Source organism: Diachasmimorpha longicaudata, chromosome 1 (genome assembly GCF_034640455.1).
Source record: "Diachasmimorpha longicaudata isolate KC_UGA_2023 chromosome 1, iyDiaLong2, whole genome shotgun sequence".
Classification (NCBI taxonomy): Eukaryota; Metazoa; Arthropoda; class Insecta; order Hymenoptera; family Braconidae; genus Diachasmimorpha; species Diachasmimorpha longicaudata.
The window spans coordinates 11,169,376-11,196,746 of record NC_087225.1 but is presented as its reverse complement, the minus strand read 5'-3'; the positions used below and the strand labels follow the sequence as shown (position 1 = coordinate 11,196,746).

The 27,371-nt window shown below is 41.5% G+C and overlaps 4 protein-coding genes across 17 annotated transcripts in view; 3 read left to right on the top strand and 1 right to left on the bottom strand.

Annotated features, from left to right (window-relative positions):
- The window catches only part of LOC135166688 (myosin light chain 1), a 102,319-nt gene that overhangs the window by 69,872 nt on the left and 5,076 nt on the right, over positions 1-27,371 (top strand). The window contains exon 1 of one of the 4 annotated variants that reach the window (XM_064129216.1): positions 1,577-1,581. The exons of 2 other annotated variants lie outside the window; for them this stretch is intronic. The gene's annotated coding sequence lies outside the window, so the exon portion shown is untranslated. Of the gene's footprint in view, positions 1-1,576; positions 1,582-27,184; positions 27,189-27,371 lie in introns of those variants that run through there. One more of the 4 variants, XM_064129225.1, reaches the window with a different exon arrangement.
- Positions 439-4,638, top strand: LOC135166646 (carboxypeptidase Q-like). Of its 3 annotated transcripts, XM_064129129.1 has the most exons (8): positions 439-685; positions 1,530-1,895; positions 2,198-2,348; positions 2,474-2,723; positions 3,243-3,483; positions 3,608-3,790; positions 3,889-4,002; positions 4,089-4,638. In XM_064129129.1, the coding sequence occupies exons 2-8, from the start codon at positions 1,558-1,560 to the stop codon at positions 4,114-4,116; spliced, it is 1,305 nt and encodes a 434-aa protein (XP_063985199.1). In that variant the 5' UTR covers positions 439-685; positions 1,530-1,557; the 3' UTR covers positions 4,117-4,638. The 3 variants fall into 3 exon arrangements, with proteins under 3 accessions (XP_063985199.1, XP_063985188.1, XP_063985196.1); XM_064129118.1 differs by having other exon boundaries at positions 440-685; positions 3,889-4,638; XM_064129126.1 differs by lacking the exon at positions 439-685 and adding an exon at positions 706-880 and having other exon boundaries at positions 3,889-4,638.
- LOC135166556 (protein unc-80 homolog) lies at positions 4,607-25,867 on the bottom strand. Of its 9 annotated transcripts, none has more exons than XM_064128928.1 (33): positions 25,088-25,866; positions 24,876-24,996; positions 24,734-24,782; positions 24,356-24,382; positions 24,244-24,264; positions 23,963-24,108; positions 23,713-23,869; positions 22,773-23,273; positions 22,556-22,689; positions 21,819-22,455; positions 21,569-21,717; positions 21,181-21,210; positions 20,499-20,628; positions 20,226-20,417; positions 19,641-20,151; positions 19,221-19,333; positions 18,687-19,136; positions 18,412-18,613; positions 18,205-18,343; positions 18,034-18,143; positions 17,559-17,965; positions 17,345-17,480; positions 16,760-17,026; positions 16,421-16,660; positions 15,441-15,945; positions 13,238-14,748; positions 12,483-12,787; positions 11,970-12,395; positions 9,539-11,672; positions 9,158-9,253; positions 6,027-6,152; positions 5,519-5,667; positions 4,607-5,391 (listed from the first exon to the last, which is right to left on the bottom strand). In XM_064128928.1, exons 2-33 carry the CDS (start codon positions 24,959-24,961, stop codon positions 4,834-4,836), a joined length of 10,644 nt encoding a protein of 3,547 aa, XP_063984998.1. In that variant the 5' UTR covers positions 24,962-24,996; positions 25,088-25,866; the 3' UTR covers positions 4,607-4,833. The 9 variants fall into 9 exon arrangements, with proteins under 9 accessions (XP_063984998.1, XP_063985005.1, XP_063984963.1 ...); XM_064128935.1 differs by having other exon boundaries at positions 15,441-15,930; XM_064128893.1 differs by having other exon boundaries at positions 16,421-17,026.
- Positions 26,070-27,172, top strand: LOC135166680 (uncharacterized). Its single transcript, XM_064129195.1, has 2 exons — positions 26,070-26,571; positions 26,703-27,172. The coding sequence occupies exons 1-2, from the start codon at positions 26,481-26,483 to the stop codon at positions 27,137-27,139; spliced, it is 528 nt and encodes a 175-aa protein (XP_063985265.1). The 5' UTR covers positions 26,070-26,480; the 3' UTR covers positions 27,140-27,172.

Below are 27,371 nucleotides of genomic sequence, written 5' to 3'. Positions count from 1 at the left end.
ATTGGCACAAGTGATACGCTTTCTCAATGTATGCGTGCTATGATTAACATGCGAGACAGTGAAAACAAATCTAAGAGAAGATCCTCTCGACTTAAATTAGCGCACAGACATTTTAAAATGCCGGAAAATATTTTTATTTCACATATTGGTTTTTCTGGTGCACTATCTCGCAAACTTGGTTTTCCCTCAATTTCAACTTTCCCGCGTTTGATAAAGAAGATGTGCTCTATCAACAGTTGGTAAATGATCAAAGCCCGGTAATCCTTCCATTTACGAAATATTGTTCTTCATCCATTGGATTTTTTTTTTTATTTCCATTTTCAAAAAGGGTGGGAGCCAATTGCTGGTAACAGACGGTGGAAATAGCGTTCAGATACACCTATATATCCACATAAACCACTATTCCATTATCCATATGTATGCCGGGAAATTCTATACTAAACCGACCATTTCACGAGCTACAAATTCACGATAGTTTAGAGCATCTGCGTTCAGTTCTAATTATAACTCTCGGATTCGATTTCACAGAAGGGGCGGATATTATGCTTTTTTTTCCTCTGTAGAAGCTGATGCGGTGTTGTATGCATTACATACCGCGGTTGTTGCTGCAAGTTTAGCTGCTGACCACGAGATATCACTGCAGGAAAACAATTTGATGATAAGAGCATTCTTCCCGATAGTGCAGGTATGTCAATAAAAAAATTATCGTGTCATTCTCCGGTGCTCAATCTTAACTGCAAAAAATTAAAAATATTTTTTGAGCTTATCCAAAGTTTTGTTATACACGTGGGCAGTTAAAAACTAGATTTCTGTTGTTTCTTTACTATATCACAAGAGAAAACTGCGAAACGAGTAATAAATTTCGCGCAATCAACCCGCGGTAATTATTCCACGTAATGGCAATCTGTAGCGACCCTCGGAAATTAACTCTCTATTGTACCGAAAAGTATTTCAAGGAACGTTAATGTTTGTTTAATTGCACGTATCGCGCTTGTGTAAAGGCGAATGATTTTTTCTTGTGCGCGTTCTGTCCAATTTCATCTCCGTTTGTCCCCATAACCTTCAGATAGCCGTAAAAAAATTGTTTTTCCGATACGGAAAATTTTTATGCGCAGGACAATTTATGCGCCCAAAACAATTTTTTCCCTCCAACGAATCGTAAAATATCCCCCAGGAACCGCTTCTTCCTTTAAATATATTTTATTCCCTAGTTATTTTAATAACAGTCAAATTTATCACGATTTCCAGAATAATTTTCATCCAACTTTTCTCGCCGTGTGATTGCAAAATAGATTCAACGGTCATTCACTACTAATGCATCAAATCTTATCTCATTTGAACAACTTATTATCAAAAGGAAAACTGATAAATTCAGTTATTCCAACGAATTCGGACTCTGTGATCATAAATCGATAATGGCGCTATCCATCAGCTCGTGTCAACCCTCAATATCTAACAAGCAATAATTGTGCATTATCACTGATAATTTACTGGCCTCGTCCTTTAAGTTCAATACCTGCCTGTTCCAGTGAGGTAGAGAAAGAGCGACCCTCCAGGATGATTTTCCAATTTTTTCTTCTCCTGGTGCTTGGTCACACGACATCACACTTCATCATAAAAAAACCGGACTCATGTGTGTCCGTCCTCCCGAGCCACATAATAAATGAAATCGATAATTATCAGCCCGTGGTCAACAGAATTATTGATGCAGCGATAAACGGCAGCTTCAAAGGAACTACGTGGAAGGAGCTGGCAGTCTTTGTCGATGATTTTGGCCCAAGATTTACGGGCACTGAAACTCTGGAGCGTGCGATAGACTATGTTCTTGATAGATCAAAGTCGCTAGGGTTGGAAAATGTCCATGGGGAGGTGGCTCCAGTCCCTCGGTGGATCAGGTAATATATTTTTATGAAAAATAATATCTACCGGCATTCGAGATCCTCCCCAGGGAATATTTACTGTCCACTAGAGGTCTGTTCACACATAAATAAAATTATACATTATCTCAATTGAATGGGATATCCTTGACGATCACAAGTGATAAATCTTAATCATCTTCATTGGTAGAAATTCGCTTTGGGGGGTAACAGATCCCTTCAGAGCAAAATATAATTTTGCATCGAACCTATTTAAAGTGGAAATATCATCTACGCTATCTATTATAACAGTTCTAATCAGTTCTGGAATTTTTAAATAGAGGAAAAGAGTCCGCAACCCTCCTATCACCCCGTAAAAAAGACCTGCGAATGTTGGGACTGGGTTACAGCGTTGGAACTCCTAATAATGGCATAACAGCGGATGCCATTGTCGTTAGAAGTTTCGCTGAGCTGAAAAGACGAGCTGACGAGGTGAACTCCAACTTTCCATCTCCCCAGAACTTATTTTTTCTCTCTTCCTTGATGTCACCCGGACGGTGAAAAATGGCACTCCTCCGTCACCACTTCAACTCTACTTTATTACGTTTTCAATTCAGGTACCCGGAAAAATAGTAGTTTACAATCAGGACTTCGTGTCTTACGGGGAAACTGTGATCTATCGATCTTCCGGTGCCAGTGAAGCCGCTAAACTCGGAGCCGTTGCTACCCTGATCAGATCAATTACTCCATTTTCAATTTATTCACCGCACACCGGAATGATGAATTATGAAATGAATATTACGAGAATTCCCGCGGCTTGCATCACGATTGAAGACGCTGAATTTCTGGGGAGATTGGCAGCTCGAGGTGAGTGAAATTACTCATTAAAATCACTCTCGCGAATTTTATATTAGTAAATTAGATATTCTTAAGTATAACGAATGGTGGTTCCATCACTAGATGTCATGTTTGAAAAATCAAATTATTCATTTTCTTATCCAAGAGTATGACATGAATTGCACAGGAATCTCAAGCGAGAACTTTCATAAATACCGTGAAATCACTTCGCTTTTCTCAGAAATCGATTCTGTTGAAGTAACTTCATTTGAACCCATTAAGTGTCACGAGATGATTATATATGTACTTTGTGGACGCGATAAATGACTAAAACTTAAGTGGAGATGACTAATGGAAGACTGATCATAATATTCACAAAGGTCAAATAATTTTAAGCATCGAATGAGCCCTCGGGACCGTCTGATCATTATGAGGGCTTCACCTGTCCCTCCTCTTTGGCCCCTGACACCATTTGACCTTTATCCCTCATTCAACCGATCCTATGATTTCGCCCCAATTGCTTCTTTTCACATCCTTCAATCAATCCAGGAAAAAGAATCAGCATTTTGCTGAAGATGGAAGCGCATCAATTGCCGGATGTGCAATCTCGAAACGTAATCACTGAGATAGTTGGCAGCACCAAGCCAAGCAAAACGGTGGTAGTATCGGGTCATATTGACAGTTGGGATGTTGGCCAGGGTGCAATGGACGATGGTGCTGGTGCTTTTGTATCCTGGAATTCATTGTTACTCCTAAAAGCCCTAAATCTTCGTCCTAAGAGAACTATAAGGTAATTCAACATTCATAATGTTTGAGTGTAACCAGTTCTGGTAGTATCTGCAAAATGGCAGTATGAGAACGCCCATACATAATTCATAAACTTGGTAAGGTGCTGTGTCGTTAAAATGCTTTAGGGCCATCATGTGGACGGCTGAGGAAATGGGAATTGTCGGTGCGGATTACTACATCAAGCAGCACAAACACGAAGAGGCGGATCTTCAGTTCGTTATGGAGTCTGACTATGGTACCTTCACACCTTTGGGACTAGAGGCTAATGGTGCACCTGCTGTTGTATGCATTCTTCAAAGGATTATGAAGTTATTATTCATTTATTTTCACTGGTTTGATTTACGTGAAATTTGAATTTCAAAACTTTTCCATTCATTTGGCTTTATGATTTGGGTGATAACCGCAGGCTTTTGTCGGTTATGACTCCGTTGAAGGTTCGAACCCCGGGGACGGGGCCTGATATTGGGGGTTGGATCGACGCTGGAGTACCAGGCGCATCCCTGTGGAATGATGCAGAGAGGTATTTCTGGTTTCATCACAGCGATGGTGATACTATGACTGTAGAGGATACCGGAAGTCTGGATATGATCACTGCTCTTTTCGCAGCTACCTCCTATATCTTGGCGGATATTAGTGTCGATATGCCGAGGCAGTACTCAGGGCTGGAAAGTGAATCCAGGCGTTGATACGACAATCGTTGGTTTTTACTACTTAAACTAAAATTTTGGAGATTAATAAATTATGGATCATTATCCAAAGTCGGTTTTTTCATGTAGTTGTGGGAATCATAGGTGTGGATTTCAATATCAAATAGCACAAAATCGAAAAGATGTGTCTTCTGTTCTTCATGGAGTCCGACTATTATATCTTAAAACCTCCGGGGTTAAAGGCTAAGGGCGCACCCGTTATCCGTTATAGTATTCAAGGGATTATGAAGTTATTATCAATTCATTTTCACTGCTTTCATCCACGTGGGATTTAAATTTCAAAACTTTTCTATTCATTTGGTTTTATGATGAGAGCAGTAATTACTGACTTTCATCAGTTATGTCTCCGTCGGAGGTTTGAACACCAAAGGCCAAGGGGTAGATGTAAAATTTTGTAAATGAAAAAAATGATGAAAATTGTTCAACTGATGATAACTCTTTATCTAAAACGTGTTCTTACATTATTACCTTTACACAATCACGTCGTACAAATGTTTAGGCCTCTGTCGGTCCCGAATTCGCATACTACCAACTATTAGTGAAACATTATCGTATGAATACTCATCGTGTTGAAATTTTTCGGATGTAAAATTCACTGATACAATTCGATGATTTGTCCACCACACCGTTACCACAGCGATTCGTTAGATCAATGTGTCCTCGTCCTGACCCTGAAATACCATGATGAGTGAGTGTTGTGATGCTGTTCTCTGACTTGAATTCAACAGTGTCGTTTTCTCTCCACCACTGCCATTCAATGAACAATCTGGTGAGCTGCCATCGAAGCCCATATAATTTGTTGCTGTACTGCTTGTCGATGGTATGTCATTGAGATCGGGTGAGGCCAGGGGTGGCGCTGGGGATTTATTATTACCCTCGAGTGACACCAACTGCATGCTGTAAGACTCACGATAGCCTGATGTGCTTGATGTGTCGTCATCCCAGGAGATGTCCGATTGAGGATGGAGGTAGTGGTGTGTCTGTTGATGGTAATGGAGATACTGTTGGTCCACTGGGCTTAGGCTAGTGATGTGATCACCATCGCCCAAACGAACTGAGCAACTACGCCGTGACCGGAAGGATGAAGTGTCAATGGGAAGACTGAACGTAGTGGACTCCACAGCTGAGGCTGGAGGGGTCTGCGACGTCGCTGGGATAGACGATGACGAACCTTGTTGATACTCCAGTTTCAAATGGGGCACCTATCGTGAGAGGAATTCAATCAAAGGGTGTTTGCAGAAGAGAATATTAAGGGTAAGCATGAGCGCAGATTGATGAATGATTTTAATTTCCTGATTTTTAAATTATTCTCAATTATTATATTGTTACCTCAATATGACTCTTTCGACTTTTTCGCAAACGAAAGGTCCTCTTGCTTTGGCCCATCGAACGCTGCAAACGAGGCCTGTCTAATCGGGACTCGCCGGAGCTGTCCTCCGCTGGACTGTTGGGGCTCAGTTGGCTCGTCACAATTTCTCCTAATGACGATTACCAGTTACTTTCATCCACGTTAACTCCATTCATCAGGTTAATTAATCACCCTCAACTAATTCAGTTAATTTCATGCACTCCCGGTGTTTCCGGGATAATTAAGTAGATGATAATGAATTCAGGCATTCTTCGCACGTTCGCGGAATCTTTAATCTTGGAGAGAAAAAGTTTTATTTAATCTAGCACATGCGCGGTGTCTATCCTACAGATTAATTGATCGAACATCTAATTTCGTACTTCATGCGAATTCCATAAACGATAACCATTTTCATAGATCCTATGGTCATCTAGGATGCGACTATAACTAGACGGGAATTCAGGTCTTGATCTTTCCTAGGGGATTTACCTGAAATGTGCCTATACTCTACGGAAGAGACAAAGCGCAGTTTAGAGGTCTTTTGATGTTGTAAGTTAACATGATGTTTAACATGATTACGTTCATCACTAGCAGTAGATGATGATTGGGATCTATCTGAAACATGCCACATCGAACATCTAGTACACGATGACAATGACGTTTACGATCATCGCTGATAATTCCCGTCATCTGCTATTCCCATTTTGAACTGACATCCGTTTGCGATGCAAATTTCGTGATAATTCCTTTGTTCTGGATCCATAAAAGGAACCTCATGTATGCGCATAATAAAGCCAGTCTCTGATCAGCACAACTGTGGCTTCCAGGGACGGTAGGGTGAGATTTTTCGGAGTGCAGTCAGAAAATTACGAGTTGAGGGATTATGAGGCTATAACGGTTTTAAGCGTCAAACGGGAGAGATTTGTGGTGGATTAGCTGGAAAAACTAATGCCTAAAGTTAAGACATTTTTGTTTTCAAAGTTAAGTCATTTTTTTTGTTTCAAATTATCATGTTATGACTTATGATGAAAATATTCGAAATATTTTACGTGAGAATCTTTCATCGATGTTGAATTTCAAGGAACAACTATCACATTACTATTTGCTATAATAACATAGTTTGTCTTATAATTAATAGTAGAACACAGGAATATATCCACTATACTTTAAAGTTTGGTATTTAACGTAATTGAAACTGTTATGAATAGTTAAATCGTTAAATTTTTCCTCCGGGGTGTGTATAAATCAATCCGTCTTAAGCACGCTAGCTTCTTACAACTAACCCACCATCGTCCTCTGTCACAAAACAAACGATTCAACAATTATTCCGAGAAAATTCTCTGCCCTGTCCCCTTTGCTTTTACCCTCAACAATTTAATCATTTGAGGTACTCTCGTTAACGACGATGATCGTCAGAATGATAATGTCAATAAAAATGTCACGGAAGAGGGCGAAAATATAAAAGAGCAATGAGAAATTGTAATGCACAGTTAAGAGCATTTAACAATGAGCGTAGAAAGGGCAAAAAGAAGTATCTCTTCCCTTCATATTTGACTTTTTGTCAGCGAGTAATTGCGCAGTAGTAAAAGCTGAGAATAAAAGGCCTTCGAAGCGGGTACGTAGTGTGCAGAGAGTTTCTACGCAACGCTTAAAAGAAATGGATAGACAAGAGAGTGACAGGGGGGGAGGGTAGGAAAATACCAACTGTTGGACATTACCATTGTCTAAAATACTGCTATTACGATTCAAGTTTGGTGGAAATTTAACGTGAAGTATAAGAGAGTCACAGATAATATCAATTGGAAATTGCATGAATGAGGGGGTGTACAGTTCAGGTACAAGGGATGAAATGACTTGATGAGGCTTTATATCTATATATGTATATTCATTATTTATTGCCAATGCAACTAGACAAAGGCTAATTGTTTTGTTAGTTGAGAAGTTGGAAGATTTTCAAAAGCGAGAAGCATTTCCCCAATGACTGATCGTTAGTCAAGCATATCCAAGTCATCACAAGCATATTTATCCCATATTTTTTGACCTTTCAATGATTTTCTCAATTTATGTCTCAATAGAAAATATTGTAGTAAAAAATGAAATTTTGCAGATTTTTTAAGTAAAATAATTTCGATTAGATATGTATATAAAATAAAAAGAATCGACTGAAATCATAAATGTTTCACGAGAACAATAGGGAACTTGCTCGATTTTTTTTCTATTCTCTAATTTCAATGTGGAAAATTCTTTGGAAATTCTCATCACGATCTTGAATTCTAATTTTCAATGATGTATCACATGGAATGTGAGCAATATTTCGCGATTATCATGGTTTGATAGACATTTCCTTCCTGTCCACAAATAAATTGATTAAATGCGCCTACAGATCGAGTGGGACAAATTTTTCGGAAGAACAAAGCTTTACTTTTAAGCCCCTGAAGAAAATAAAGTGAATAGTCAATTGAGGCGCTTAATGATGGTTTTGAAAGATTGCTGGGTTTTTAATTTAATTATTTTATTTAGAAGTGAAAAGAAATACGATGATTTGTGAATAAGCGTTCAATAAAGATAGAAACACGCAGAAGGTATTACACGAATGTTACTCGTGAATAATAATATAATAGATATAATTTTTAATGAATAAAATAAAAGAATGAAAATTTATTACTGGCATTTTATACTCGGCTTACCTCCATTCCCTAGCTAGCATTGGAAGCAACGTAATGATCAGTGTGTCAATCGTACGACACGAAGAGACGCTGACACATTACAGTCATCAATATTGTAATAGAAAAATTTTACAGAGTTAAAACGTTCAATCTTGTTTTCTCATTGCGTCGTTGAATCTCTTCGTCACGAATAACTCAATCCCCCCCGGTCTTTTATGTGTCAAAGTAGCCCTACCCGTACGATACGAATCACTAAGCGTCTTCACAAAGTGTAATTTGTAAAAATGATATTTTTTCTACAGTGGGAATTATTTACACTATGAAAAACATTTTTGAATTGAATAGTAAACCCCTCAAACTCTTTAGGGGTAGAGCAACTTTAATTAAAACGACTAAAGCGACGATAATAAAGCACAAAAACGATACGCGAATGGTGCGACTGATTATCTCCCGCATTCATTGACTTTTTCAATCTCACGGAATATTAATTTCGATAATTTGTTGATATTTTTTTATAGACAATGGCTCGATCCAACTGTGGTAGATAGTGTAGGGCAGATCGTGCCAGTTTTATATCGCGAATATCGATCTCACCACGCATCAATAGTAATTGCATCAATTATCGGTCAGTATTAATTATGCGACAGCCTTCACGATACAAAAACCGAGAGACAGGAGAGTTGTCAATATTGACTAATCAATTATCCTTGCAATTATTCCACTCGTTATTCAATGGAGATGGAAATTTGAAACTATTGCATCTCGCCATTCATATCGTGAATTAAATAATTATCATTGCACGCACGTTCAACTTACGTATTAGACGAAACGCTAATAAAATAACCAACACACATAACTCGATAAAACACGATAAACTGCCTGAAGACTGTATTCTCTTCACGGTTAATGAAATTAAATTAATTAAAGAATTACTGCGATATCAAGCAATAGTACCTGGTACTGCGGTCTGCTCAGTCTGATTATCTCCAGTTGATAGTTCGGCGCCTTCTTTGATGGTGGAGGAGCCACAGCTTGCACTAGATACCGACCCTAGGATGAACAATTACACAACTGTAAATGCTCTTCATCAATAGGAAAAGTATGGACGAGCATTAAATATTTATAGAGGACCCTATTCCCTAAATACGACAATTCGCGAGACTCAAATTGTTACTAAAGATAATTTAAATGATTTTCAAAATTTCAAATCTACCGAACATTCAGCATTTAAACAAGAAAAGAAATGCCACGTTCACGAATCGATGTCCAATTTCCGGTCAACTTTTACACGTTATTATCGGTATAAAACAGTACGTAATTATTAAAATGACGTACCTCTCGGAACAGGAGCCCCATTGCCTGGACCCGGCGATGCGTGACTCTGTACAGAAGATTTGGTAGTACTACTCGAATTGACGGAATGATGGACAGACGGTGGAAGTGATTGAAGGGTCGTTGAGTGTGAGCCTGGCGTCTCCGCAGGTGTCCTATTGATGTGCACCCTCGAGCCAAGATCCCCAGTCAACAGATCAATTAGCAAAGACGGCCTCTGCGTTCTTGGCTGTCCGTCATTGACATTTGGCGCATTAGGATGCATATCCACAACACTTCTCTTCGGCTCCGGCTGCATCTCATCGAACTTCCGATCCTCAATCTCCTCCTTCAAGTCTCTCAACTCGTGCAGTAAATCGCCCAACAAGGTGCCACGTGACTTGGGAAATACTGCAGTCTCCCCATTGATCTTTGCCCTGATGGAGCTTTGCATATTACGTTCATGCTCGGAAATCGGTGGCTGTCCTATTTTATGGACGATGAATGGGAGCATCTGGATGAACAGAGCTGTCCTGTGTGTGACAACAAATTCCAGAAAATTCCACAAGTGAACGGAGGCTTCATTTCTCCTATTCAGCTGTCGCATTGTCCTCAAGATTTTGGTCCACTCGGTCCTCATCTCGGCCTCAAAGCAAATGGTCATGATCTTCAGGGCTAAAAAGGCCACTCGATAAAGCGACAGGGATAACTTGGTGGAAGTCTTCGGATCTCTAGCTGTGAAAGTTAGACTACCAGCACGCAAATCCGCTGTTGCTTTCAAATTTTGGGCGGTGAGAGGTGCTATTTTTGTGCTAGTAGGCCACAGAGTATTGAGAACAGCGACGAGAGCGAATTTCAGGTCAGCCTGTCTCAGCTTCGGAACATCTTTCCTTCCAGTTCCCACACGCAAGAAGAGAGGTATCAGAAGATTCAATAGTACATTCTCAGTTCTGATCTGAGAAGCGAACATTGAATTACCACCGCAGACATTTTCCAAGGTGTAGCCTTCACCCAAAGAAATAACGTGAAGGGCGATCAATCGTAGGACAGTTGAGCAGAAGTGCTGTGGAGGAATCTTGCTCATGAGTGCTGCACTTGCTGCTGATGTGACTTCCACTTGGCCCATGTCGCCAACGATGAGGGCCTGACAGGTCGCCAGAAGGGTCTTCAGATACTGGAAGTGTGCGATGTAAGGGTACTTCGAGAGAGTTTCGTAGACACCTCTCAGCAGATCACTCGCCGCCTCCCAATCGGTGTTTCTTCTTACAGAAGCTTTCTTGTAGATCTTGCTGAAGGTTTTGTCCAGTCTTCTCAAGATCACTGTGAGGGCCGGCCTCATGTCATCGTTGGACCACTCCGTCGACGGCAGAAGGTCATTCATGTACCGTCGCAGACCTCTGCACCCCATGGTGTCAGGATCGTAAGGAGATATTTTCAGAAGACTGTGCGCTATATCCGCTAGTCTCACGTGGCACTTGGAGTCCAGGAGCTCTATCATCTTTCCGTCCTGAGATTTCTTGTTCAGTTCCACCAGTCGTACCGAGCACCTTGCCACAAACTCCCCCACCATGTTGAGAAGGGTGTCCCTGGGCCTCCGGAACTCGTTCTTGTGAGAGGTCTCAGAGTCTTCATTATCTCGATCGTAAAGATTTCTGGCTTTTGTGTGCTCTAGGTACTTCGTCGTGTGCGTCTCCTCTTCAAAATCAAAACCTGGTGAGTAGGGGCCCTTTCCATAGTTCCTCTGACTTGACCCTTTGTGCTCAGGGCTCAACTTCTGTGGCCCATTGTAGTACTTAGTCAAGGTTTCAGAATTATTCACAAGTGTTCGAACAGCTATTGCCAACTGATTTATGATCTCCTTCTCCGTCTTTCCTTCTCGATTGTACGTGGGCGATTGAATTTGCTGAACATAACAGGGCAATATTGCCTCCAAAATTATCAACATCTGCTGACCCCTTGTGGAATCAGCTGCATACGCTATCACCATGACGCAGAGGGATATGCAGTCCAGTACGGTGACCATCTCGTTCTCATCGTGGTAACAAAAATCAATGGCTTTCAGAGGTTTTTCTTCTTTCACAAGTTCACCGATGTTAAGGGGATCTGGTGATGGAGTTTCTAAACTCAATAACAAGTTGAAGAGACACGTCGAGGGTACCTGTGGAAAAGTTTAATGTTTGATTGGCTTTGAAATTATTTAAGATGGGAAATTCAATTGTAATTTTCGATGAGGTGAATGAGGAGATAAGTCGGTTTAGGAGATGTTTGAGGTTGAAAGGGGGGATAAGGGACAGATTTGGAGGGCTGCGGAAAAGTTGGGTGGACTGTGGAAATTTCAAGGGAGAAAGAGAGAGAGTGAGAACGCGGAAACCCTCTCTAATTTCTATTTTATTTTATAGTCTGTTATTCATGAAAGTTTGCAGAATAATGTGAATCAGAAAAAAAAATGATGTACCTTGTGCGCCTCTCCGTGAGGACTTGTCTCATCAGTATCCAAAATAGTGGAAACACTCCCAAACATCTGTAGGATAAACGGCTTACGATTCATCATGTAAAACTGCTTAACAGCATACTCTACAGTAGTAGTAACAAGTTTATTCGTTTGATGTGTTGCGTATAATTGCAATAGCGATGGCATTATCAGTAAATAACCGTTCGTTGAAAATATGTTTTTGAAATTGTGCGCTGCGTTAATGTACGTCGCCACGACGTAACGAAGGATACACGAGTCTTCGCTGTGTAGCACGAGGGCTCCATTCAATACATTGAGAAATAGATGAATATCACCGGAATAGGCAAAATTACCGGCCATGGCCTCGAACATTCGGGCGATCAGACGTACCCACATAAACTTGTGCATTACATCCAATCCCAGTAATTCCTGAGGAAGAGCGTCAAGTCTTCAAGTTTCAATAGAAATAATTTTTATATGAAGTTAGCGAAAGATAAATTGACGTGGAATACTTACTCTTCCAATTTCACCACCCTTGTATAAATCAAGATCTGCCTCGAGTGCTTTTCTCGGAAAGGATGGTAACTTCATAAGTTCCTCGTGCAAAAATACGACTCTCTGAACTACCATATCGACATTTTTTAAAATAGCCCACGTAAGCAATGTTTTTCCAATTTCAACGAATTTGTGAACTAACTCCTGCCTCTGTAGGGCATTGAAGGCATCTTCTGGTTTCATATGGACAAGCTCGAGTTGTGGATACTGTGATCTCTTGAAAAAATAGTAATCACGTACGTAGGATGAAGGATTATGAATTTGATCTGTAAAAAAATCAATTGGACTAGCGTCATTTTGATGATTTCGCCAATTCAGAATGTCGACCTATTTTAAGCACATTTCACTATTTTAGTTGTTAAAACAAAATACGACATTAGGGCGTGAAAAATGAATCTTTTAGATATTATTCATCTCTAAGGATTATTTTTAATTTTACATTTTCTCGCTGCACTCTCTACTCTCCAGAATCATATATTTCCAGAAACTCCAGGGGGCGAAAACTTTATCATTACGCAGCCCCCAAATATCCGTTGGTCGCCCCTTTCATCTCTTCCACATCTCAACATACAATTCAAAAACTTTTCATCCACTTTAAAACCCCACTTCTTCCATACCACCTCAAGTGTTCCATTGAAATACAGCACTTCATAATGTTTCCCCTGGAGCTTCTCCACAATATCCAAATAAAATAATTTAAATCTTAAGTAACTCACGTGTTTTATAATCAACAAGAAAGTACTCCTTATGCTTCAGCTCCTCTATTCCGAAGAAATCCAGGCTCTCCCTGAGAATCTGACAGAACTGCGTGTCCTCCTGCACAGGAAATTGAGATGGAATGCCCCCCGCATCGGGATCCTGTGGCCCATGCACAATGATCTTCTTCGCTGATGGAACATTAGCTGTCAATAAGATGGAGGCATCACACTGCTCCTTCCTCAATATTTGCTTCAAATCCTTAAACATAATCCCGTGAACACTGTGCACCACCATCCAAAGAATTGATAACGCGGTTCCAATGAGCTTTTGTCCCTCTTCATGCGGCGATCTCACATAGAACATCACATAACCGATGATATAATTGTAAAGGGCAAAGGCCGCTTGTTGCGGCAGCTTGGGTACAAATCTTATCAAATGCCTCAGGATCTTGAACATCAACTCCTGTTTATCCCTTGTGAGTCTCTCGAGGACGTATCGCAAGAAGAGGGCACTGTCCTCAACGAGACAGCTCCATATCACCTGATAAGCTACTTCGTAAACGGAATTTCCATCGTCGGAGACAGCAGCGTCATCGAGAAGATTAATTATTTGAACAATGGCTGAGCACAGAGACGAAGGGAACAAGGACAATGCTGATTGGCCGTGATGTGACGTGTTGCGAGGGACAGCATCCCCCGCGTCATCGTCCATATCCTCATGATCGTCTCCAACGGGGCTGGGCTCATATGCTGCCTGGACTGTTATAGGAATCGTTGTTATGAGAAAGCTCTCCCGTTCCTCGCGCTTCTTATCGTCCTGCTCTTGAAGAGCTTTCTTTATCGCCTCCGTCTGCTGTTTCTTTCGAGTTTTAGTCGCTGTTACGACGGATCTATGACGCTCTTGATTGATCGTGACTTCTTCCACTTTGGTTTTTCCCTGGGGCATCCAGGGTGGGTCGACCACTGGGAGGGACTCTATTCCGATTTTCGGTGAGGGAAGGGTGAACTCAATGCCAGGAGGCGGAACTTTGAAGGTCAGGTGGGCCATTTCTTCCATCCTTGGCCAGACCTGATACCTGAGTTTCCACAGGACTTGAAATCGAAGAATGGCATTTATGCGAATGGCTGGGGACGTGTGCTGGAGACCCTGGTGCATTATATCGCTGGCTTGGGTTGGAGCGCGTACTGCGGAGACTATGAATAGGGATGCTGCAGAGGCAGCCACTTCCTGATTTGGCTCAAGGAGGAGCTCCCAGGCGACTGAGAGAACCTCTGCAAAGAGATCGTCAGGCATAACCACTGCACCTTTGACGAGAGTTGCCAGGGGTGCATGGAATGCATCCTTGACCTGCATCTTTATGTATTTGAGGATGGCTGGTGGCTCATGATTTGGCTCGTCGTCATCTTCCGAAGAGAATTTTTTGAAAGAGTCCCGGCCACGGTCCGAGTCCTGATCCAGGTCCTTCGAGGAATCTCGATTGCCACCAGTGAGGCGACCCGACTGGGAGCCCTCCAGACTTTTGTCAATTCTGAGAGGGAATGGGCATCCTCGTAGTTTTTGTTACACAAGGGAGAAGAGGGTATATGGGGCCTCATTCCAAGGAGCTTACAAATACTAGTTATACAACCCGGGGGAAAAATCCGTAGGATAATACACGAGTGGCATGAATACCCTTTCAAAAATAATCACCTAAGATTCATTGGTATTAAGGGTCATGACAACAATGTCGAACGCTCGACACTCTGTTAATTCAACGGGTCACGCACGTCAGGCTGTTTCCTACCCCTAACAAAAATATGAAAGCAAACGGAGTAAAGCTGTCACGAGATGTCTTTGTGGGAGAATCGTGTTCAGATGAAATAAAGATATCCAAGTTTCTTCGACAGCTTATTGCAAACAATTACTTAAACCGCTTTCAATCATCACACCAGTCAATTAAATCATATCAAAAATTAAAGAAGATTCATATTCAAAATCATTCCATCTATATTTCACATAAAATTATTTTTACCCTCCCCTGATAATTGAATAATGAAAATTATTTCAGCTATCTTATTCGGAACGGCAAAATTTAATCAATAATTCCGGTAATAATATGCCTGTAAACCCTCCAGTAATATCAGAGAGAATGAAGCTAAAATTAAGTCATCACCGTTCAACTCTAAAAGTAAAACATTATTGGATTTTGAATTAGATTCAAGGGATTATTGCATCACTTACTTGAACTTCCTTCCAACGCTGTCTTTTCTGCGAACCGGTGAAACCTGCGCACTAGTTTGATCAGACACTTTTCTTCCTCTCTTGTCCTTCTTCCCATCGTCCTTCTTATCCGAATCGAAATCAAAGGTGCCTGTTCCGTTGATAACTCCAAACGCCTCCCCGTAAACCTTTCTCACAGACTTGATGAGCCTTCCACAGGCCCTGATTTGCCTGCGATGACAGTAAGGATGGCAAAAGTTCTGATGTGAACAGTAAAAGTTGAAAGAACTTGCAGTCTGTGCAAGCACCCTCATCCAGGGAAAGTTCCTATTGGTTTCGTCAGTGTCGTTGGAATCACTTGGGCTCTCTGGTGGCTGATCATCACTAAGAATGCCAGGTGACTCTTCACCACTTACTTCGCCACAATATCCCGGCTCGGATGTGTCACTGCGGTCCGACAACGAACTGACTTTTCGTTTTGATTGGATGGAATCAGTCCGTCTCACAGCATCTATCGATCGAACAACTCAATAGAAGTGAACAAACGGTAGAAATCATTATCTCTGGGAATACTATCGACGAAATTCTCTCGAATCTATTGAAATTTCAACGCAGAAGAGTTTGTTTATCTTGGGTCTATTCAAATTGCACGGAATGTAAAATTAAAATTTATTATTAACTAAAGCTGAATTTATGTGCATAGCAGGAATGCAAATAATTTGTAAATAACCCTGGGAAAGTTCAAGTGGACATATCAAGACCAAGACAAGATATCTGGAATGAAATTTCAGTGATTCATTGCATACTCGGTTCTACAGAATAACAAATAACGTGTGCGATACATCAACTACAAGCACCAAAGAGGCTACAGGGAGGAAAATGAAGTGCGCAAATGATTGAATGATGATGAAACAGTTATCGACGAGTAATTGAATGAGCACGAAAAAAAATAGCACACTTAATTTTCACCACCCCCAGACAACAACAATGACAAAACTTACAAGCTTCACACTCCATATCTTTGCCTTCCTTAGTACCCCGACGTAACTTTAAACTACGTCTTTTGAATGATCCTGTATTTCCAGCTGTACCACGTCTCAGTAAAAAGGGCCTGGCAGTCTGCGGCTGGACTTTCTTCTTTTCTCGATCAAAAGCCTCTTCCCCCTGTATTGTCACCGTTGATTTACTGCTGCCCTCGGACTCGTTGTCGGGCTCATGAAGCACAAAGCTGATCTTTCGTTCTGAACGAAAGTCGAGGGCGATTGAGTCAGATGTTTGATGATTGATGATGGGATTTGCACAATTCCAATGGCCTTTCTCGATAGACTCCCTCAACTCACCAGTCTCACGATCGCCGGCGATCGATTGAAGACTCTGAGCTGATGTCTGTGAGTGTCCCATCGATGACAGGGCCATGCTCCAACGACGATTAGCATCACGGGAGTACATCCTCTCCCAGGGTGGTGGACGATCCTTGGTGGAGAGACGACTGGATTTCGGCAGGGTTTGATAGGTTTCACGGAGAAATGCTGTTATCTCCAGAAGGAGAATGCAGGCGACCATACGCAGGGCGACAGGACACTGGGATCCATAGGTGTTTATACTTGCTAAAAGATTTTTATATTAGTCCATGCTGAGAGAATGCAGTTTAAAATTGTAATGTCACTATAATAATCGAGAAACTTTCAAACGTTATTTTTTACGACCCAACATTCACGAGGTGAAATTCACTTTTGATGATTTGACGTAGTAATTTTTAATGGGACAAGTTTTTCAACGTCATAAAAACTCTGTATTTATGTTTTTCCTGATTTTTTCCTGCACTTGAACACTTTATAAGCACTTCAATAATTTTATATTTTCTCTCGGCCATGAAAACTGGATGAGTTGAAAGACATTAAAATTGTTGCTATAAGACGTCTCACCTTCATCTAAAAAATCTTCCTCTTCATCTTCGACTACCAATTCTCTCTGCTTCGTCTCGTCCGACATCATGGCAACGACATGATCTACATTTTGTTTATCCTCATTCAGAAATTCCTCTAGTCTCGCGCCAATTGCCTAGATAATCATCACAAAAATTAAACTGTTATTTCCCCAAATTCACTGTGAAACTATTCGATGAAGTCCCAGATTTACCTCCGCCCACTGATAAAAAAGTTTGCCAGCTGCTCTCTGGAGTATATGAGTCCGTCTGACCCCAGTCGGTACGTTTCTACTGCCCATCGGAACCGAAGGCCTGAAAACCGGAAGATTTATTTTCATCCACGTCGGCCAGTGGCCTTTATTGCACTGATGCACGAGATGTGCACACTCGAGGAGTAATGAAGCTCTCGACACCACCGGGGCGTACGGAAGATCAAGTATTGCTGCTATCAAGTGATGATCTGGTACAGCTCCGGGCTGACAGGTTTCCAGTAAAAATGAGAATCTCCGCATGCCTTCGTAGACAGCTGATCTAGGAACTAGACGACGTTCTTTGAGAACCACAAACTCAGATTCACGGCAGGAATCACCGAGATCCATCGAATTTCTTCTACTAAAATCTGCAATGAAGAGAGCAAAATGAAGTATTCTACCGATAAATCAATCAACTAACTGAGTGACTACTTACAATTTCTAGGAACCTCTTCCATACTCTCTTTCTTACTCCTCTTCGTGAGGCCAATTTTAACGAGCTGATCCTCCATTCTTCGTTTCGCTCTTTGCAAAGTTTGACCGACTCTGAAATAATACAACAATATTCTTTGATGCTCGAGCAATTGTTGATAAGTCAAGTATTTACCCTCGCACTGGACGAGTGACTCGATAATGCCCTCGACGTATACTGGGCTGTCTCCCAAAACTTCCTTCCGTCGGTGACTCACTACTTTCATGACTATCTGTAGAATCTGTTCTACCATATTCTCTCCTAAACCAATTGACTAAAAATAAAAAGAAATATTATCACCAACATCCAGATAAGGAGTACTGCATCTTGCCCACGTCCTACCTATTCCCCCCATCTGAAATCTCGTAGTTTTTTTCGATCTTCCCAGGTAAGCCTCCCCAAGTCCCAAATTCCGTTCACTCTGTCTAGGCGTCAGCATATGATGTTTTTTTCGCAAATTTCCAAGGGGACTCTGACTAGCTTTAACAGTCTCTTCACTCAGCTCAGTCTCCAGCAGACTCTGCAATCCGAAAGCATCAGATTGCTAAACGTAAAACGTAATAATGAGTCCGATCAAAATTATTTATAAATTAAGAAATTAGATTGCCTCAACATACCGCACAGGTGGACGATGTACTGCGTTTTTTGAAGAGAAATTTCCTAGCCCCCCTCTCATCCACACAGCAAGCCTCCCCCGCCAAATCAGCATTATCATCATAATCCGATTGATGAATGTGTCTAATTACCCTTGTAGTCCTTAGATTACTATTGCACCTTTTGTTAGGCCTGTCTGATGCATCTAGAATGCCACTCAGAGCCACCCGACGAAACACTCCACCATGCATCTCTTTGACATACGTTACAAACTGCTTTATGTCGCAGTAAATAGAAATATTCTCCTGGGTTTTGAGTTCCTTTGAGTTTGTGACGAAACGGGTTACTAGTGTTTTGAATATACATGCTAACATTTTGTTTTCTATACTTCTTGACGAGTATCCTACGCCTCCATAGGAGGCAGTTGCTGACGCAGCTGTGGCTGAGGCTAATGCCGAAGCCGTTGCTGCTACCTGGAGAATCAAATGATTGAAGCTTTATCACATTTTAAAATGTCTCATAATTCAGAGTTGGAAAAATCTTATGGAGACACATACCGACGTCGATGGAACTCCCAGGGGTGTCCCAGCACCCAAACCAGCTCCAAAATTTGTGGCATAACCAGCCTGTGGCTGTACCTCCGGGGACTTATTGGCACTTCGTTTAAGATCTAAAAGCCAAACATCCAAATTGATTAACAATCGGAATCTTCTATTAAGAATATCCTAATGGGACAGCACTTGCGACGTGCTTTCACTTTTACCTAAAGATTGGGGAATGAATCTCCAAAGTTTAACGGCTAAGAAAAATTTGATAACTATATATATATATCAAGTTAGAGACTAAAAGTTGTCATTGAAAGCTCTCACAGTTGCTATTTGCATCAGCTGAGCATGTTACTAAACCCCTGTACGTCCCACCAGAACATGTTTGAACTCTTGAGCCCCAATTATAATCAGTGAGCTCAAATTACTCACTAAGAGGTGATAATAACGAACTTGGATCAATGCAGAAGCCCACGTATGCATGGAAAACCTCCAAGATCTCTGTGATCGGTTGTTCGCGCACCATATTACGTAACCATCTCGAAAACAATCTTGAGCTGGCACAATTCAATTTAGTGAGGATTGTCTGGGCCTGGGACCTATAGAAATCAGCCTGAGGCCCACGAATTCCATCTCCACAGCCGTGGGTACACCCCAAGTGCTTGATCACTCTGAGAACTGCATTCATCATCAATGCGTGAGCATTCCAGTTGCGCCCATCGATGTCATTGCGAGGGTCCTGCTCATTCACTGGTGAATCATGTTTTCTGCTGGCTGTTTCTGCTTTCTCATCATTGCCTGAGCCCGCATTGCTGCCAGTTTCATCCCTGAGGCAGGCCTTCAAGACTCCTATCTCAATCAGAAGCTCAATGAGACTGAGAATGCTCTCGCAGACTCTAAGGGTGCAGCACATGGTGTCTCGAAGAGAAACTGAATGGACAGCCTGAAAAATTTTCAATCTTTAGTCGTTCTGAAATTGTTTGAAATCATCAATGGGTGAAATATCAGGAGGACTACCTTCAGCAGCACTTGGAGATCGATATCTCCGGTTTTCGTGATGTAACACGCAGATCCTGGCGCTTCAGGAATTTCGTCGCCAGTGTACGTGATGTTGGAGTCAGTCTGCGATCTCGTCAGGCTTGGTTTCCTCTCGGAACTTAATCTACTACCGTGGATGCTTATTGCATCCAATTGACTGTCTATTGACCCCTGAATTATGAAAAAAATCATTTTAGAGATCTCCGATGCTACTTCAAGGGATGTCTACTAATTTTGGTAGAAATATCTTACTTGACGTTTCAAATAATCTGGTGAAGGGGTTGGTGTGTGTTCGGTCACAGTGATTATTGGATTTTGTGCTGTACATGATTGACTATAAAGTCTCCCCTGCTTCCTCTCAACTTTGGTATCACCGATGTAACTGAATAATCAGAAAAACATAATTAGTAATTATTTCTTATAAATCTCGGTTGCTCATGCCATTCCGTTCCTAATCTGTTAGCGGTCAAGCAACTAATGCTCTTTTACGAGTTTTCTATAATCCTAAAGCTAATAATCTTCGGAGCCATAAACTATAGGCATTCGTGAGGCTGCTGATGGTTGTCTGAATATATCGTGAATTTTCCACTTCTCATCATAACCGTTCGGTACATTCAGTGTTGTGATTTGTGCTTTTCTAGGGGTTTATATTCCGCTTCTTTTTTATTATCTGATTTTAGTTTTTGCTAAATGTAGAGGCTCAACTAGTGCGTGCATCTAGAGTGAAGTCGTAAGTAAAAGGCAATCAAGGAAGCAGTGAAAGTTCATTCGAGGATATCCGAGTTGGTGTCTGAATTTTTGTTTTTTATGAATCCTGTTCTAATCAAAATAGTCATTTATGCTGATAAGTAATGACTGACGGGGATATTCTCGATGATAAATGATAAATCATAAGATTATTGGCTTCGCTGATGATTTCAATGTGATTACTTACCCACCCGCGGCGAGTTCGTTAATCAAGCAGCTGAGTTTTCGAGGTGAAAGGGGACGAACGAGATAGAGAAAAGAGACAGACACATAGATAGAAGTTACGCACTGTTCATACGAATTAATCAATCTTGATTTATGTATAAATAAAGGTTAATAGCGCAGTATATGAAAATATTCATTAGTTATCAAGGAATTACGCCTTTAACCCAATTGTGTATGCCTCAACCATGGAAAAATTCAATCGTAGACTCGAAAATCGTTTGAATAATCATCTTTAAAACTTCTTTACTAAAACTATGATATTACAGATAAATAACTAGGTACCAATCAAGAATGAAACGAAAATATAAAGAGATGGGAAAAATCGAATGAATTATGCAAGTCTTACATACCTAAGGCTTGGCATGCTCTTCCCCTTTATCAAGTTCGACGGGTACTGCATGCGATCAATGTCACGTTCTTCAAAAATCCTGGATGAAGTTGATGCTTGTCTCACCAGGTGATCATCCCCCGTATCGAGACTTCTATGAGTTTCGTGTTGCTGAACAAAAAAAATACAACGATTAAGTCAGAAGATCTTCTCAGTTATTTTCCATCTGCTTATATCAAAATTGTTTATCGATTAATGATTACACATATTACCTGATCGATTAGATCCTTAGGCTCGTCCTGGCCAATCTTCTCCAACGCTTTCTCCGATTTAGAAAGCAACTTGGTTTCGACAAAGGCCTTGAGATCTGCCATCTTCATCCTCTTCTTGGTCTTCTCACTGGCCCTTCTCACGTGGCTACCCTCTCCATCCTGTGACTTCGAAGCAGTGTACGGAAGATCGGCGATGGTGGCCAGGTCGGACATGGTTGATGGCTCCCTGCCATCGGGAATTTCAATGAATCCCTTCACGTCCTCCTTCTTCTTGCTCTCTGGACTCTGATATATAGAAACCTCTATCTTCGGAATGGGAAGGGAATTGCTGCGTCTTCTGGGCATTTGTTGATGCGAACAATCTTCGTTGATTTGTCTCAGCCTCTGGTAAAGGTACTGTAGGGCCCAGTAGATCCCTTCTTCCTGCCACTGAGAGACAAATAGACATCTCATCACTGCTACATCAAGGAATGTAGCTGCACGAACGTCCGCTGGTGGCCCCTGAGACTTTGACTGGACTGGGGTCTCTGGAGACGTTGGCTCTCGGGGTCCTGTGGGTACACTTTTAGATTTCGAGCTGTCCTTAGCCGAATCTCGATCCTTATCTTCTTTATGTTCTTTCGTTTTGTCGTGCAAACTGCGTTAAAGGATAACAAACATTTTAATATTGTTGGTCCTTAAATACTGCACCACTCTGTAACCGAAAAATTGAAATTCTTTAAGTAAACAATAATTACCCCAGTTTTAATGTAGTCCTCCCGTCTGACTGATTATCCCCTCCAGAGCTAGTTGTTATTTGCTCAATTGTAACTGTTGATTTTGACGAACTACTCGATCTGCCCATCGCTACGTGAAAAATACTCGCACCCTCCTGATAAAATCAGAGTAAAATGAGTTACTTTTCTACCATGCTTTCGCCCAAAAGGGACTGTCATTTCGTATAAGCTCTCTCACCGAGAATATCGTAAAAACTTCTTTAACACCATCCATAGCTTTTTCGGATTCGGTGAGGGACGGAAGCCTGAATATCACTACATGCTCGTCCTCAGTGCTGGAGCTCTCCTCCGGTATTGTCTCAGGAAAAACCGTATCTTTCGGCGAAGACACCCAGTTGGTCTCCTCCTCTCCTTTCGTACACGATGCAACATTCTGATCTGAAAAACATATGCTGACAGTTTGGCTCGGGGGGCTGTCAGGCTCTCGAAAATCTTCACTCTTCTGCTTCCGGGTGCCTACGAAAATATCGCTTGGGGCCTGCTGTCTACCCATCCTCGAGGAATTCCACCAAATGGATCTTGGCTTAGGCCTACAGTGAGCAGTGAAACACGAACTCTCGGGGTGCCTGTATTCACTCATTGGCTGCCAGATTTTGACACCATTCTCCAGTCGCAAATTTGTTTTGAAGTCGATGTCTTTGAGGTGATTGCTGAGTGGTGCGAAAAGGTATACAAAGAGCTGGAAGATCGATTTGAAAATAAGTGTCTGTCTGCGAGAAGAATTAGGTGGTGAATTTTGCTGAGAGTTCGTTGATAAAAGTTATTTCTATTTTTAATTTTAATTTTATTACGAACAGAGACCGCTGTGACATTTGAATTCATATTTCAAATGATTTACGAAACGTGAATGTACTTAGATCACATTTAAGTTACAAAAAAAGATAAATCACTCGAGAGATTTTTTTCTCATGTGAAACTACACTGAAAAAAATCAAGTTTCACGTCGCGTTTGGTTATTTCTTACTGAATATTGATTGACAAATTGATTTCTCTGATCGACTCATTTGATTACAAAAAGCGCATTTCTTGAGGTACCGTGCCACAATCCTCCCTTGCGACAATTCTAGTTCTAAAAGCCGCCAAAAACCTCATCAATGTAATACGAAAACGATAATTACCGTGATGGTAGGTACAGAATAAAGGTAATAGAATGGATTATTATGAGTTCCCATGTCGGAATCACTCTCTGCACATTCCTCAGCAGCATCAAGTAGAAACCAATGTAAAATGTAGAGCAGAGTTGTCTCCATCGGTCCAATATTCTGCACATCCTTCCTGCAATAGTCAACGATAAAACCCATTACCAAAACCACACTTTTGCGATAAATGCAACAGCTGCAGCTCGAAAAATTTCATCGACATGGACACCTGTTGTGCAGAAGATTGGCCGCCGAATGGAGAATGTAGGGAAGGGCTGTCTGGATCAATCGCCATCGTGGCACATTGCTCAGAATCTCGGTTAAGGAGGGCGTCAGCTCGTTGTGAAGACTCTGGACGAGGACCTTTTCGAATGACTTCGGAAACAAACATCAGTTAGTACTCCGACATTATTAACAATAAAAAGCTGATACTCAGTGAGAGAAAAATATTTGTTGAAATAGCAGAACTAATTTACAACTCAGGATATTCGAAAAGTTTACCACACTTACAGTGCTCGCCTCTTTCATTTCCTGCAGGTGTTATTAAAAAGAAAAAAAATCAGTTAGTCCGATTGAAAATTGTTTAGTGATGAATTGTATATTTCTCCGAAATTGGACTTACGTGATGACCAGGAGCACGTTGACAAAACTGCCCACCAATCGCCGCGTGAAAGAATGCACCCTATTAACCACATCTCCCCAAACAATTCCCAATAATCACACTAAAGTATAATGAAACAATAGAATCTCTTGAGTTAGACTTCTATTCAGTCAAGAACAAACAGTCACAATTAGCCGATCAACTTCAGTCCCTCGATATCCGGATTTCCAGTTATCGACTATTTCCCATTGTTCACACAGCATTATACCTGGTAATACTGTGGGCCATTTGTCCATTGGACATTAAATCGTCTCAATACCAATTCATTCATGCATATCCTTGTGAACTGTCACTGTCGGATACGATATGATAGTGCGATAATCATCTATGAGGGCTTACCATACACGACGCCTCGTGGAGTTTGCCAAGCTTGGCCCGCGTGAAAGGCCTGAAAGAGCATATCAATAAATTTCCATAAATCCTGACTAATCATTCAATTAATTGATTAGCGATATTTTGATTAAGGTTTTAGGTTACTTGCCTCATCTGACGCCAGAGGTAAAGCTGGATGGGAATGGGGAGAGCCTGCTCAAGCAGGCTCCCATCAACGGATCGTCTCTTGTCCATCCTGACGATGTCGTCAGTATCATTAACTATAAGTACTGGAAATTTAATGAAATAAACTGCACATGGAAAATCATTTCTCGGAGTCAATAAGAATCCCTGAGAATGCGCCCAAAAAATTGGCCTTACCCAAACGAACAGCAACGACTCGACGCGGGCAAGCCAGGGTAATACCTCGACTTCAGCTCCATGGTGATTCCCCGTCGTTCACAGTCACTCTTCATCATTATTTTTATAGCATCGTGCTATCACTAACGCATCATCACCACTCATTCACTGGATAATTGCACCCAGCGCTGCTTAACTTTTCATAACTCAACTTGTTTGGTACTTAACAAGTGCATCGAAATGATCAATTAACGAAATCAACACGTTATCGGTGCACCAATGATGGACTTGACCAGTGATAACTCATCACACTGCACTGATGTTGAGCCAAAAATCCGTCGTCCGTGAACTGATTTTTCATTCCAAAGGGACTAGACAAATCCAAGAAATAACCAGATGACAACTGCAAGATTATTCGAGTGACCAATTTTTCACTCGACAAATGTTGGTGAGAAATCACGTGCGACACTCGGCCTAGTGGCACACTTCTTTTGGCATTTTGGGGGGTGATTGAAAGCGCATGAGTCAGTGGTGGAGTTTGGTGGTGTGAGAGGAAGATGCCGGAGACAAGTCCAGAGGGGGATATGCCTGGTGCAAGAACTGGTGGAGGATGAAAATGAAAATCAAAAGTGTAACCACTGCTGGGGGAATTGTGAAGACTATGGAGCTTCAGGCTGATAGTGCTATCGGCGAAGAGACTTTGGAATGTGCGCGCGACTCTCTCGCTCCTCTTTTAATACCCCTTTTTCCACTGTTTAGAGTTTTTTTTTTGAGGAGGGGTTGAGGGGCGAGGGTGCAAATCCAATGCGCCGTCGTTCATCGATCAGACTGTGGAGTCTGCTGGACCAACCCTCGTGCCGGGTTTCGCTGGAACATTCAACCCCGCCGCACCTTCGTTTGGATGGGAAGAGGGGGAGATTGTGGGGGGGTGGGTTGTGCGCACGCATGAGGGAGAGATTTTATGAGGAAGGGAGAGAGTCGCCTGGGCAGATGCCGATAAATACTGGGGTTGGAGGAGTGGTGTCACTGTTGGGGGAGCGAAACAGCTGATTTTAGGGAATGTTTCGATTTATTTCGATATTCTGGAGAAAAACATTTTCACTATTTTGGTAAATTTTCATTCAACTTCTATTCGAAACAATTAGGGGTTTGATGACAGAGTTTCACTTTGTTACTCGTTTTTTTAAGTGTACCTAAAATATTTTATGGAAATTCGTAGAATTATGTTTTTATCTCTTCATAATTTATGTAGATTAGCTCCATATGATTCCTTCATTCCAATAAATTCATTCAAATACCTTCGTCCGAACCAATTGACATCAATCAATCAAAAGAAAGGAAGAATGCATTCAACTTCAGACTGAGGAACTTCAGACAATACCCGAGTTATCGAAACAATCCCATTGATATTGACATGTCTGAGGATATCGGAAATTTCACGGAAAACTTGGTGGAAGCCGCAATGTCGAATGCCATCGAACAGTCCGGTGTCACCGCAGCATCAGGTACCCCAGTTACAAAGTGAACAGTTGAAAATTTCAAAAAATTTAATCTGTCAATTTGGTCGATCAATTAAACTGAAGAAGAAATAAATTGGAAATATTCTCCATCAGTTGTATTTATCGTTCACCTCCAGATTTGACATCGGCCAACGAGCCGGACCTCAAGCCGCTGTCCAACATTCTCCGTGAGGTGGCCCAACTGGCAAAGAGTCTTCAACAGGGCATGGAGAATGTCCAAATCGGTGACTACACCGTATCCCTGACAAACGCGTCCCCCTTCGAGATCCAATTGAAGCGGGCCATTAGCAATCTTGAGATTTCCGACGTCGACAAACCCCTGAAAATAATAATAACGGGTGAGGGTGACTACGAAGTGAGGGAGGATACCCTCATCTCCGTGGAGAAAGACCCAGAACAAAGTCAATCGCCCTGTGAGCCGAACGTCCCGCCAGTCGCTCCGGCCAGCGAAATCAGCGCCCCGACGCCTCAGGAACCCAACCTCAACTCCAAGAAGATGACTTTCGCCAGAAGACTTAGGAGACTTTTCCAAATTGGCCCCAAAAACCCGTAAATACGCGAAAACAATTATTGTGAAATTTCTCGTCCTCTGGTTTCTTCTCAAAATTTCTGAGAAACAGACTACGATTAATAAACAACATCATGCGGAAATGAAAATACTCATTTTCACTCTGTAGCTTGGCACCGTTGTACCCACCACTACTCTCTTATCTACTAAAAATACATTTTTCTTTCTGAATCGGGCTAGAGCCGGAATCGGTCTCGGCACTGATGCTATCTGAAAT